The sequence below is a fragment of the Gossypium hirsutum genome, chromosome A01 (genome assembly GCF_007990345.1).
Source record: "Gossypium hirsutum isolate 1008001.06 chromosome A01, Gossypium_hirsutum_v2.1, whole genome shotgun sequence".
NCBI classification, from domain to species: Eukaryota; Viridiplantae; Streptophyta; class Magnoliopsida; order Malvales; family Malvaceae; genus Gossypium; species Gossypium hirsutum.
In genome coordinates, this window is record NC_053424.1 from 1,496,635 (window position 1) to 1,510,882 (window position 14,248).

At 28.6% G+C, this 14,248-nt stretch overlaps 2 protein-coding genes across 2 annotated transcripts; both read right to left on the bottom strand.

The window, feature by feature from the left end:
- Nucleotides 1-644: 644 nt before the first annotated feature.
- Nucleotides 645-4,147, bottom strand: LOC107928937 (beta-glucuronosyltransferase GlcAT14A). The gene is made up of 4 exons (XM_016860245.2): nucleotides 3,047-4,147; nucleotides 2,084-2,159; nucleotides 1,877-1,992; nucleotides 645-1,357 (listed from the first exon to the last, which is right to left on the bottom strand). Exons 1-4 carry the CDS (start codon nucleotides 3,678-3,680, stop codon nucleotides 849-851), a joined length of 1,335 nt encoding a protein of 444 aa, XP_016715734.2. The 5' UTR covers nucleotides 3,681-4,147; the 3' UTR covers nucleotides 645-848.
- A 6,113-nt stretch (nucleotides 4,148-10,260) lies between these two features.
- Nucleotides 10,261-10,696, bottom strand: LOC107928851 (uncharacterized). Its single transcript, XM_016860125.2, has one exon. The coding sequence runs from the start codon at nucleotides 10,571-10,573 to the stop codon at nucleotides 10,367-10,369; it is 207 nt and encodes a 68-aa protein (XP_016715614.2). The 5' UTR covers nucleotides 10,574-10,696; the 3' UTR covers nucleotides 10,261-10,366.
- Nucleotides 10,697-14,248: the final 3,552 nt, after the last annotated feature.

The following is a 14,248-nucleotide window of genomic DNA, read 5'->3' on the forward strand; positions in this document are numbered from 1 at the left end:
ATTTAATATTTAATAATTTTATATATTTTGTACTTATTATAATTTTATATATAGTTATCATAATATTTTTTAATATTTATAAATTTAATTTTTTTGTATTATAAATTAAATAATATATAAATATTACAAAATTAAAAAATGAGCCAGATTAGGTTCAACTCGGGCCTTAAACATTTAAGCTCAAGTTTGGCCCATATTTTAAATAGGCATAATGTTTTACTTAATTATAATTTTTAAGCCTAACATTTTTACTTAAACCCTCTCAAATTTTGGGCAAACTTTGAGCTTGGGTAAGCAAATCGACCCAAGAACAATCTACTCTATAAGAGTGAACTTTAAAAAAAAAAAAAAGAGTTTGAGAGTATGTTAGATTTTAACCACTTAAAAGTTTATATAATTCAATTCCAATCTCTCGAAAAAAATTCTGAATTTGCCCCAAGTATTAAAAATATGTTTTAAACAAAATTCACTATAACATTTTAATCGAAATAGTTCAAATATTAACTATTTGAATTAATTAATGCCTCTGTAAAAGTAAAATATTAAATTGTCAAATTGCAAAATAAAAACCAAATTCCAAATATTAGCATAGTAGAAGGATCAAAACTGTAATTTAATAAATTTCTTATAACGACAAAAAAATCAAATATAAAATTCTTCTTAATGTAATTTGGTTAATAAAATTACATATAACCACGTTATAACATTTGATCATTCATTTTTGTATGTTACCAAACAAAATCCCACCAGCCTTACAGAAATTATGTGATCTATGAAGTATGATGTATATGTATGTATATATAGTCATTTACACTTCGGAGTTTATCTGATCTAACTCTAAACCACTATCATGAACACTGCTTTTTCCGGAATTCTTCCGATAGTAGTGTGTTTACGAGCCGTTGCAGTCTCTCAGCACCGGGGCCTGGCCTAAACACGGAATCATCGCCTTGTACAGAACACGGGTCAGCTCCACCTTCTGAACTACCAATACACCATGCTCCGGGTGCAAAACGGCCTGTGCGACCCAGAAGCTCTTTATCGATTTTATCCAAGACTGGATCGTTCTTATGGAACTTCCGAGCAAAGGGTGCATTGCTTTTTACCATTTTGTCGAAGTCTTTCATCGACAATGAGATTGGATGTTGCTTCGGAGGGGTGTCCCAAGCTATGTAGTGGAGATCGTGGCTTATTGCAGTGCTGCGAAATTCATTGGTGTTGCAAATAACAGTGTGGAAATAGCCTTCCGGGGAGGAAATGAAGTTCGTGTAATACATAAGGATGGTTCGTGGGAAGTTATCCCATCCCCATATACAATACTCGGCAAAGGTTCGTGTAAGTGCTACCCATGCGGAACCTGAATGGAAAAATGAAAAACGAACATGGAAACAACCAATCAACATAAATGCATTACGTTCAGGATTTCGAGATAACACCAATGAATATAAACCCATGTGGATTGCATTTTGCCCCCTCAACTAACTTTTACATTAAATCAAAGTGCAAACAGGTTATTCTATTAAAAATTTCATCTATTTTCACTGTTAAAACCGATCCTTATACGTCAACATGAGGTACACGTGGCATGCCATGTGTTACTATCTGGTTATTCCATCAACTATATCCATTTTTAACAATACAAATGAATGAAGTTTTAACAAAGGACCAATTTGCTCTTTGATGTAACGTATAGGGAATATTTTGACCATTTTTTAGTAGAGAGGGTAAAATACAATCTGACTCTTAGTACAAAGGTCTCTATTGTACTTTTACCTATAATTATATTATGACCCTTAAGAAAACAAAAAGTGGCAAGCAAGTGATTTACCCATGATTAGACGCCTCGTGTGCTTACAAAGTAGAAAAAATAACCAACCTGTAAACAACTTGAAAGATGTGGGCAGTGATCGACGTTGTGTGGTCCAAGCAATATCAGATTTTTTGGACAAGTAAAGGCCGGGATCAACAATAATCGGTCTTGCCCTCTGGTTCCTGTGAAACCACATAATTAAACATGGAAACTAGGGACACTATGGCATAGAAGAAATTAATGAGTAGCGAGTACACTAGGTATTCATCTTACAATTTCCAACCAGTAATCTGAATATGTTCAATGAAATTGAGATTTCTTGACAAATTGGAGAAAACATGCAACAGATCTGCAAAACCGAAACACATACCGGCTATCCTTAAGCAAACAGGACAAAAAAATGAACCCATTTTAACAGACCTCTAAATTTCGAAAACCAATCCACAAATCAACAAGACATGCATATCATAATATCGAAAAGGGAATATACCAATGAAACTTAATATCCGAAGACATAGCCTATGATGCATACAGAATTAATATATGTATATATATCATTTGATTACGATGATTCAGCAGAACTACAGAAGCCACATTGGACAAATGAATATTTTATCTCCAATCAGAATTTGCATACTAGATACAACCGGTAGTGTTATTAACAAAGAGTGAACATTGAAGGAAACGATAAAACCCCTTTTTCTTCTTTGCTATTAGAAACATATCGAGGGATGGATCAAAAAGTTCCATTGAAATCCAAAATTTATTAGACAATCGATTGAACACCCTTGGAATAATATTCATTAGAGCATAAGCTACAAATTTCCACACTACTTAAAATCTTACTCCGAACTATCAATGCCATGTTATAACTTCTCCCATAGAATCCGGAAACAAGCATGCATAATCAACCTTATTGATATTCAAACTGCTCTAAACAATACATATACATATACATATACATATACATATACATATACATATACATATACATATACATGAAGGTATAGATGTCGTGTTATAACTTCTCCTATAGAATCCGGAAACAAGGATGCATAATCAACCTTATTGATATTCAAACTGCTCTAAACTGTACATATACATATACATGAAGGCAAAGTTCTCAAACCAAATTAGTACCAATATTCATCTACAAGCATAGCAACACGCATTTACATTAAACCTATAGATAACCATAAGATCAAACATAGCATTGATACTGAAAATGATACAAACCATCTTGAGTCACAAGCGGATAATCCGAGGCACTCAAATTGATAAACCAATCCCAATCCAAGCTCTCCTTCAACAAAATCGCGACCGCTTGAAGGGTCGAAGCGATCATCGTCGGACCTTTATAAGTAACCAAATTCGACTGTGCCATTACACGTACATTTTCAACAACAGCGAATGTCGGATCGTTCTTCACCGCATTCGCCAACTCCAGCCATTCCCTCGGCGGAGCCTCGAGGTCTAAATGCAAAACATATTGATTCCTAGGATGATAAATAACCTGTAAAGTCCTCATTATTCTATGACTATCCCCTTTAGTCCCTGAAATAAGATAAGCTAGCCTAGGTGGTTCAAAAGAAGAACTATTGGTGTTCAATACTTTGTTTAAACTAGATTCTACAAAGTACCCATTAGAAACCTCTGTTTTAGCAAAGGAAATAATGTCAAACGGTGACTGATGATGATCTCTATCATAAGGAGCTTTGAAAACCCCAAAACTGGCAGAGAAAATCAATGTAATTGACACAAGTAAGCTGGCAAGAAATGGGATTATCCATTTGCTATCATTGAACACTCTGTTTGAATGCCTTAACAACGGGTTTCTCATAAAAACTAGTTTCTTATATAGTTTTTTCATTTTGGGGTAATCAAAATGTTAGCTAAAGAACCCTAAATTCACTATAAAAAAATGGGTTTTAAGCAAAAACCCCAAATTCCATAATCGAAATTCAAGTAAAAGTTTGGTCAAAGAAGCTAATTTACAAGCAAATACAGCATGGAATAGTAACCGACATCTCCAAAAAAAATTTTAAATCAAGAAAAAAGTTTAAACAGACGGATTTGGTTTTTGGCACTAGATCTGATTACCAATTAAACCCAGAAATTTGATAATGAAAATTTTGAAAATAATACACTTAGAATGTAAGCTATCAGATACTTAAAATACACGTCGTGAGAGGTAGTGAAAGCTTTAATTTGATACAAAAATGTACAGAAAACGAAAAATGAAATGCATTCAATGAGGAACAGAAGAATTCAATTTTTTTACTTCAACGGATAATGAAATTTGATTGATATAAGGTGAAGGGTTAATATCTTATATCATATTTGAGTTTGGTTTTAATGTTCAATTTAGTACATAAAATTGTTGTCCGAGTTCAATATTGGTTTCAATGTTTAAATTAGTACTGAGTTTTTTTCTATTTGATACTTGATTCTTTTTTCTTGTCCCAAATAAGCACTCGAGTTTAATTTTCAATGTTCAACGCGTCACTTAAGTGGTTTTTTTTCTAATTTAGTATCTGAGTTTGGACTTATTTTTTAATTTGGTACTTGAGCTTCTTCTTTTTTAATTTGAAAATTGAGTTTTTTCTTATCCCAATTAAGCACTTGAGTTTGACTTCAATGTTCACTTAAATTTTTTTTTGTCCCAATGAAGGAACTATTTTTTTACTAAAGCATGCGTGTCAAATATTCATTACGCTATATGATTTCGTTTGATATAGGTACCAAATTGAAAATAGAAGTCAAACTCGTGTACCATTTTAAAACAAAAAACCTCAAGTATCAAATTGGATATCAAAGTTAAACTCGGGTGCCAAATCGTATCCTAACGCTAATGAGAAATATAAATTAATATTTTAAAGGATTAATTCCAGTGGATACTCTCAAATTACAGTCTAGATTCTAATTTTGTCTCAAATGTCAAAACATTATAATTGAGTCTCAAAGTATCATTTGTATCAATTAGATCATTCTATCAATGTAGCTGTTAGTTTGGATATTAAATGCTGACTCAAAATTGATGTGATGTACATATAAAATACATGATAAACTATAAAACACATTCGTAATTGATAAAAAAAAAGTTTAGATTTAACATGCTAAAAAAAATAAGTTCTTAAATTCTTGTGTGGTAAGTACATGTGTTTACAAATTGATTAACATGTGAACAAACATTTAACGCTTAAATTGACGGTTGAACTAACTATTTGAAATAATTTGAAATTTAGAGACCAATTTAAAATTTAAGCGATAGTTTAAAGACTTAGATGCAAATAATCCTAATTCCATTACTTTAGCTTTGATTTGATACTTTTTCTTTAATTGATGGCAAAAAAACATGGATTTAATGCTTTAGTTAATTAAAGTAAAGATTATTCTCATAGACTGCACTTGTACGCTTTTCTATTGCGCGTGAGTTTCAATTTTCAACAACTTTCGAACTAATTACCAGATAACGCGGCTATTTGCAACTGGGGATTGTTAAGAACTTAAAAAGACGTCTGTCGGTCCCAAAAATCGCTGTTTTCTTGCATAACACCGTTGAGTGCGGGCCATGTTTTTATCCTCTTTTGGTTTTGAACAATTTTTTGTTATTTAATATTTTTTTAAATTGTTTTAATATTAAATAAATTATAAATATAAGAAATATTTGAAATTAAGTTTGATTAATTTCTTTAAATATTTTATGATATAAACATTACATTAATGTAAAATGAAAAGAAAATGAGATTAAATGTTAAATTTTATATAAATTATATCATATTGTAACTATCAAAATGCATGATATCCATGATGAGGGTCAAAATATTTTATATATAAATTTTTTACGAGAAATAATGATATTTAAGTTAATTATTTTAAAAAAAATTGAAAAGGTTTAATAATTTTTAATTAATTATTAATAATAGTTATAAATTTATAAATGGTAAAATTGTACTTTGACTTTCCAAAAATGAAAAAAATTTGTCTGGTCCTTTATAAAAATGATGAAATCATAAATTAATACAACCTCGAAGAATTATATTTTGATCTTTCAAAATTTTATAATTTAATTCCGATCCCTCTTTAAAAAAAATCTAAATTTAGCCATATTGGGTGGATAATTTTTTAAGAATTTAAACACTTAAATAATTAAAATACCGGATTGATGTCACTCAACTCATTACATCAAACTCTATCACACAAATTATAATAATATGGATAACGTACCAAAATACATTAAATCGAGAAATCTAGAAATCCATTTTTTTTCTTCAACACTAGATTTAGATTTGTCAATGCTAACTCGAACCCTAAATTCAATCGAATTAATATGAATTTGATCCGATTTGATTTAATCATAAAAAAGTTAATAATTCGAATCTATTTAACATAAACCTAAAAGTTATCCGAGTCAAAATGAGTTGAACCTAAAATTTCACAAATTCTAGATCTAAATTCTAAATAACCTCGAAATCAAAGTGACCTAAAAACCCAACTAACAACTAGAATAACTTAAATTAAAAATAATTCCAACTTGAAATAAGTTGAATCGAAATGAGCTAAATAAAAAAACCGACCCTAAATTCAAAAGAATAAAAACTCAAAATTAGACCAAAAAATTTAAAATTTAAATTAATATGATCTAAATTGATTCGACCTATAAGTAACCCGAACAGTCTAAAGTACAGGTCATACTGATTTGATTTCTTAACAGTTTTTCTTTGTTTATTCAAGTGAGGCCAAGAAAAATACTTGACTGCACTAACCATAGTGTGCCTTGGCATGAATTTGCATATATATATATATATATATATAAGAATTTGAGTTAGTTATCCAGAATATTTAAAGTCGAGTTTCGTTATGTATAAATATTATGTACGAATTTTTAATTTATATTTTATTATGATTTAATTTTTATTAGGTGTAGGTTTTGTTTAGATATCATTTTAATTTAAGTCGAAATATATTTTGATTATTAGTCTATTTATTTATACATTAAAATAGTTTAATGTCACACAGAAACATTGATTGTAACCGTAATTCTGTTTGTGCATATATACCAAAAATTTTGAGTTGAAAATAAGAAATGTAAAATTGGAAGAACTTTATTTATAAAATTTAGTTATATAATTTATGAATGAATCTTTCGATTGTTTTCTTCAAACCAACTATGATTCGAGGGTCATGTAGGTTTGATCTTGAAAATGGGGTTGGAGAGATGCATACTTGAGATTGCTTGATAATTGATTCAATGGTCTTTTTGAGACTTAATCTTTGATCTATAAGGTTCGTTATTAGTTTAAGCACTAAATTCCAAGCATATTTAAAAATCCTGGATCAAACTGTAATCACGTTTATATCCATCGGGTGGATACTATAGAGGTTGGAGTGAAAAGTTGTAATTGCAATTCAACCTTTGCATCGAGAACTTCCTATCAGGCTCTATTTCGTCTACTCAAATTGATTGAAGGTATTTTTCATGCCTTCCTTTTTCGAATTTTGTTATCTCGCACATGGATCCATGATGCGGGTTCATCAAAAATTGTTTTTCATTGCATCGATGATGCTTTGGTGGCCCAACATGTCGGAAAGTCGACCACCACCCACTTTTGCCCTTGTTGTCCCGTCCATTGATTAGATTTATCCGTAGGTCAAATCGAACCTAGACAAAGTGTCTATAGATATTTTCTTTGCTTGCGTCCAGCCTGTTTTTAAAGCAGGCAATTTATACATTGATTACAAAGAAAAAAACTAAGCACACATCTTCATTTATTTATTATGAAAATAATAAAGGTTAAAATACAAACACTAATAAAAGGTTGAAATCAAACACTTGACAGTATGAGCCGCAACACTCTTGAAATGTAAGTTGTGAATGGGCTGGGCTTCGGGCTAAAATTTGACTCAAGATTTAACTCGAATAAAAAATAAGCTTGAAGTTTATTTTTTGGTCTTTATTTTATATAACCCATCGTATTTTAAGTGAATAATTTAATTTATGGATAAGTCTATCATTAATCATGGATGAAAATGAGATGATTTATTTTTAAAAAAATAGATTTTGGCTTGAGGTTTATTTTGATGGCTGTGGTCTTTGGTGTTTTCATGATGACTATCTTTTTTCTTATTTTTTCTAGGTTTTCTCACATATTGATTTGAGTTAGCAACATGTTTTCATCTCCACCGAAGCTAAGGCTAAGTAAGCGGCCCTTTCGCATCAATATTACTTTGCAAATGTCAATGATTTATGCCAAGTATCGACTTAGGACCCCTTTGGATGTGTGTTACCTCCAGTGTGGTGTGTTTAAATTTCTTTTTTTTTGTCTCACACTACAGTATTCAATTTTACTATCAACACTGTTTTTACACTAATCTCATGTAAACACACCGTTCATCTAAAGGGGCCCTTAAGCAAAGGCGAATTTGAGGGAAAGGCAGCCAATACCCAAAAGGAAAAACATTCAATTTAATCCCTTCTTAAAATGAAAATTTAAATTAATATATGGTAAAATTTCCCTTTAACCCTTTAAAAAATGGTGAAATCATAAATTAAATAAATGATAAAAATATACTTAAATGGTTAAGGATTCACCTAGGACATGCAAGCCAAATAAATGGGGAGAGGTTGCCCAAAGCCATCCCAATAAATGATGTGAAAGCTGTAAATTACACATTGTGGCACTGTCATTAGCTGTATATTTCAACATACATGGATGTACTTTTTTTCCTCCTCACTTAAATTTAGCGTATTTATTTCCATTTCGTACCATATAGATTTTATTATTTTTGATTTTTTCTTATATATACATATTTAATTATTTCTGTTGCTTTTCTCCTGCACCATATTTAATTTTCTACAGCTTTAATTGCTATATTTACTGCTTCAACAGCTAGGAAAAAATAAAATTTTGAGATGAAAAGGGTTAGGTTAAAAATGGTCAAAATTGCTATTAGTCCCTGTTTATGTGTAAATTATAAATTTAATCATTTCACTCTAATTTATTTAGTCTTTATACTTTTTCAAAATTTTAGTATTGATCAAATGATAGGAGTTAAATTCGTCAAATTAAATTATGTTTTTTCTATATATTTTTTTGTGACAAACATGTTGTTACATATGTAATATCATGTCGGTTTGCTATTTCTACATGATGATCCACAAAAATTATGTTGTTTTAGTTAATGAATTGAACGACGGTTCGTTTGAATCAATATTAAAATTTTAAAACTTGAAAAATATAAAGACAAAAAAATTAAATTTAAAAAAATATAAACTAAATTCGTAATTTACACATAATTCACTATTAATAGCAATTTAATGTTTTTTTTTTATATTTTATTTGGTCAATCACATAAATATATATATAGTATATGAATTGAAATATGACGAAATTGCAAATCCAACACAACAACAAATGTTACCTACTAATAGCATAGATGGTAGTTGCTAAAATTAATGTAAAATTAACTCATCATAGCTAAAACCGTTTAACATCATTATTGTTGCAAATAATGCACCATGCTGATAGTTTTATCTACCAAAGCGAGCTCAGTAACTAATTCTATATATTCTATAAGCTTATTAATGGTTAGATGTTAGCCACGAGTTTCAAAGCTGCTTCATACCCAGGACGAAGATTGAATCCTCGACCACTATTAAGATAAGTGAGATCCTTACCATCTCACCTAACTCGTGTAGTTTATTTGAATATATATATATATATGAATTGGTAAAATTCTATTATTAGTCTTTTACTATGCATAAAAATATAAAATTATATATTTAATTCATGTTCATTTCCAGCCTTGGCACAAACAAGAGATGTTAAATCCATTAACTAGGGTTTTTTTTACATAAAAATAACGACATGACATATGTGATAATACATTTGAAGTATCATATTTTGAAAATAGTAAACTTAACGAATTTAATAGCTATTATTTGATCAAGATTAAAATTACAAAATTTAAAAAATACATTAATTAAAAATAATCAAATTAAAATACAAAAATAAAATCCACCACTTATACATAACTCATCATGAACTTATATAACAGAATTTAACCTAGATTTTAAGTATTAATTAATCTTCGTATTATAATTCACAAATTTATAACAAACCCATCCTTCATTATCATTTAACTCATCGTAACCCATGTTTATTGCAATATTAAGGCACATTATATTTTCGGAGATATACATTCAAACCCAGAAAATAATTTTAATAGAAAGAATAACTATGAGATCTCGAGAATATTAATTTTCATGAACTGTAAAACCGACATCAGAGATAATAAAGAAATTAACTTATCATATCCACCATTTTTTTAAAGCTGATCTTTAAAGATCACCAAAAAAGGAATACATTAGATAAGCTAAAGGAGGAAATAATTCATTGAAATAAATAAGTTAAAAAAAGTGTTCATAGACATTTATGAACATCTCCAACTAAAGCTTAAACTGTTAGATTTTTTTCCCCAAAGAAGAAGATGAACCAAAAAAAAAAAGGAGCAAAAAGGGAGGGGATACAGTGAGATTAAGGGACTTATATGAAATTAACGATAAGATCGAAGGAGCGCTCCACAAAATGTACAAATAATGGCTCTCCAAGATTTCTTGTAAAACGGGACGTAACAAAATCTGGTGGAGGTTTTCATATCGGCGACACGTGCTCCTCCGCCACACCGTGAACAAATCCCCGCCGCCGGCTTAGTAGTGCTCACTTTCTTTGTCTGATCAACGAGGAAACAAAAGAACACCATGGCTTTTTTTTTTGCACTGAATGAAAAACTCCGTGTGCTTTGAATAACAGTTGGAACTTAGAAAAAGAAAAAGAAAAAAAAACAACACTCTTCAGGACTTCTTGGAGTTTGGGTTTTTAAAGATAAAGATTGAAAGAAAGGGCTCAGTTGTATATATATTTATGTTAGAGGGTTAAAAGTCGAGCAACTTTGGTATATGGGTGAAAAAAATTTTTTAGATACTTTTCTATATCTAATAATTATATTGGATTCAACCATGGTTGCTCCTCTGGTATCTTTGGAAAGCATTAGTAGCGAGAAAATTGATGATTAATTGTTTATCTCTTTAAAAAATATCAGTAACGAGAGAATTAATCATTGTTGTATACGGTGAATACTTTGATTTCAACCTAAAAAAGTCATTTTGAGTTGGAAAAACTCAAGCTGAAAGTATGTGAATAATAAATAACATTGTTTAATCACTATGTTTTAAGGTTAATTGATTAAATAAGGAAAGAGATTAGTTAAAAAAGTTTTACCAAGCCGACTGAATATTAGCTCGATTGATATTGGTATTTTTACTAATGTAGGAGGACGTGGCTTTAAATGTGCTGAAGTATATTATTCTCCTTAAAATTTTAGACATTATATCAAAAAGGTAATTATGATAAGAACTTTTAATGAGATTAGTGTTCAAAAAGAAGTTTTATCAATGTTTTAATGTTTATTCCCGATTCAATTGATTTGAATAGTTAAACTATCGATCAATCAACAAATAAATAAAATTAATAAAAATAAAAATTATATATTAAAAATATAATCTAAAAATATAAATACATATTTGAGGTAACTATAAAAAAAACTCAGATCAATACAAAGCATAAACAATCAAAAACCTGTATAATAGAATAAAACTCAGTACCTCAATATTAAGAATGAGTTTTTAAATTAAAAAAATATGTTGAGTAAATTATATTTATAATTTCATTATTAATTTACGGATCATAAAGGAAATTCAAATTTTAATGAATTGTGATTAAATCCGAATTTGAATTAAGTTGTAGAGAGAAATAATTTTAAATTGCAGAGAAATCCAAACTTTGATTAGTTATGATTGAATCCAAATTCGAATAAAATTGAATCTTTAAATAAAGTAAAGCTTTTATAACACTATTTTTTCGTCATTAACTATTGAATAATTCATCTAGCTTTGTATTACATTAACACAAGTTCAAAGAGTTGTTCGAAGTTTAAGTGAGAAAAATAGGCCATGTGGGTTTCTGACACGTGTAAAGCAGTAGCTGGATATGGTCCCTAAATGTTGACAGAATAGGAAAAGACAGGATATCTATATAACTAATAAGTAGTTGATTCCACCGTTTCACTTTTTAGAGAAGGTTTAATTACGCCGCGGATGTTGTAATTTTTTTATATTTTCAATTTAGTCCTATAATTTTTTTTTTCTAAGAATAGGATAAGCAAAAGTCGACAGACAAAAGGAAAATCGCCAGCCAAATTGTAAAACTTGTCTAAAGTTTTCTATTCGAAATTAATTAGGCTTATGTAACCAGACAAATACAAGTTTGATTTCTTGACATTGACAAATTTAATTGAGGCCACGTTAAGTTGAATATGTCTACATGCAAACATAATAGGTCAAGTTGGATAATATATGCATTCAACTATACTTTTTGGAATTTTTTATAAGTTCGGTTCATGTAGGACAAAATCAAGATATTTTATTTTATTTTATTTTAAAAAGCTGAAAATTAAAATTGGGTAAACTACACTTAAGCTTATTAAACTATCAGTATTTTTACATTTTGGTCACTGAATTGTTCAGAAGTTTTTATTTAAGTCATTGTACTATTAGAGTTGTTGTTGTATGGGACATTGACCATCAGATCGACTTAGATTTAAAATATGTTCTTCTACTAGTCAATGGGTATTGATCCACCATACCAATCGTTAAATTATCGCTTGAAACTCGCTAGCCAAATTAAAAAAAAACCCTTAATAGCTCAACGAATTAACTAAAAACTTTCAAATAGTTAGGCAAATTAAACGAAAATTTCAAATAGTTTAGTGACCATTTTGCAACCTTTTGAAGTTGAGTGATCAAAACGTAAATTTACTAATAGTTTAGTGACATTGAGTATAATTTATCCATTGAAAATTTGATTTATAAGCAAATATTTAACTTTGTAATAGTAATATATTTTTAAAAAAAAATTATATGAAATAGTTGCGTCAAATCAATATATATCATCATTTTGGATCTAGATTTTTTTGGCACTAGATAGTCACATTGGATCTTAATTAAATCTAAGGTGGAGTTGAATCAAATCACTAAATAAGAGTAAAGCTCTCTCAATGCTAGTTTTTTCATTCACAAGATTCAAATTTAAAACCTGACTTTAATTATCACTCGTTGATGTATATAAATTCTATTCAAATTATACAATATAATCATATTTATTAAAAAGAAAACTCAAATATTTTTCTAGAATATCCTTTAAATAAATCTGAAAATAGATGAATTTTCCATAACCATGACATCAACATTGTGTAATGTAAAAACACAATAGGAAACAATTGTTGACTATAATTTTGTAATGGTTATTGGATAATTGATAATACATGCATATATAGAGAGAATTAATGTCTTATACTTAGATCATTGAAATTAAAAAAAATTGACAAATTGATAAGTATTTACAAATCTTGGACCAAGAAAAATAAATGAAGAGGTAAAGCTAAATGCCAAATGCCCATAATTTAAAATGTGAATCTCACATATCTCAACTATCAACATTCAACCACCCTGATAGCTCTATTTGTGTTAGATTATTCAAGGGATGTTATTAATTTATTAATTTAGTGATGTAATGCAAGGGTGTTGAATTAATAATGTATTAATGCATAATGGATATTTCTAGAATATATGTATATATTTTTAATGGTAGCACAAATTTTTATTCACATGTTCACACATTTTTGGAAGAGTACTTGAGAAAAGAAAGAAGAAGAAGAAGAAAAAAGGAACGCTCCCACATGTTTCATTAGCTATTTATTGTTTATCATAATTATAGAAAGTTTGATGTAATTATAAACACAAAAATAATTAAGATAAAAAAATTAAAAAATATTTTAAAATATTAAATATTAGATGAGTCTATATGAGCTAATATACATATTATAAGTTAACTTTAGCTGAAATGAAACGATACACCTCAAAGTGATCAAAACAAAATAAAATCAAACATAACTCATTAGATACTAATTTAAAATTTAAACGATACATACGAATTGATAGAATTGGTTCCAACTGTCATAGTAATTTGGGCCTTGAATAAATTTCGTTTGAACTGAATTTAGTTCACTTAAATGTGACATATTTGATATATAGTAAACTAATTTCTTTTTCACATACATTTAGACCTTAAAATTCAATTATCAAATATATTATTTCTTTCATCATACAAATCATCTTGCAACTTACTAATTTTTATTCAATTTTACAATCCAAAAAAAATTAAGTTGTTTGATAAATTCGAAAAATAAATATTAAAAATTTAAGTACTAAATTTACGTGATAAAATTAAAATTTTATTCAAAATTAATTATGAAATATAATTACTTTATTTGATAAATATAGATTTTAAATTATAAAAAATTATATTCTATATTTTATTC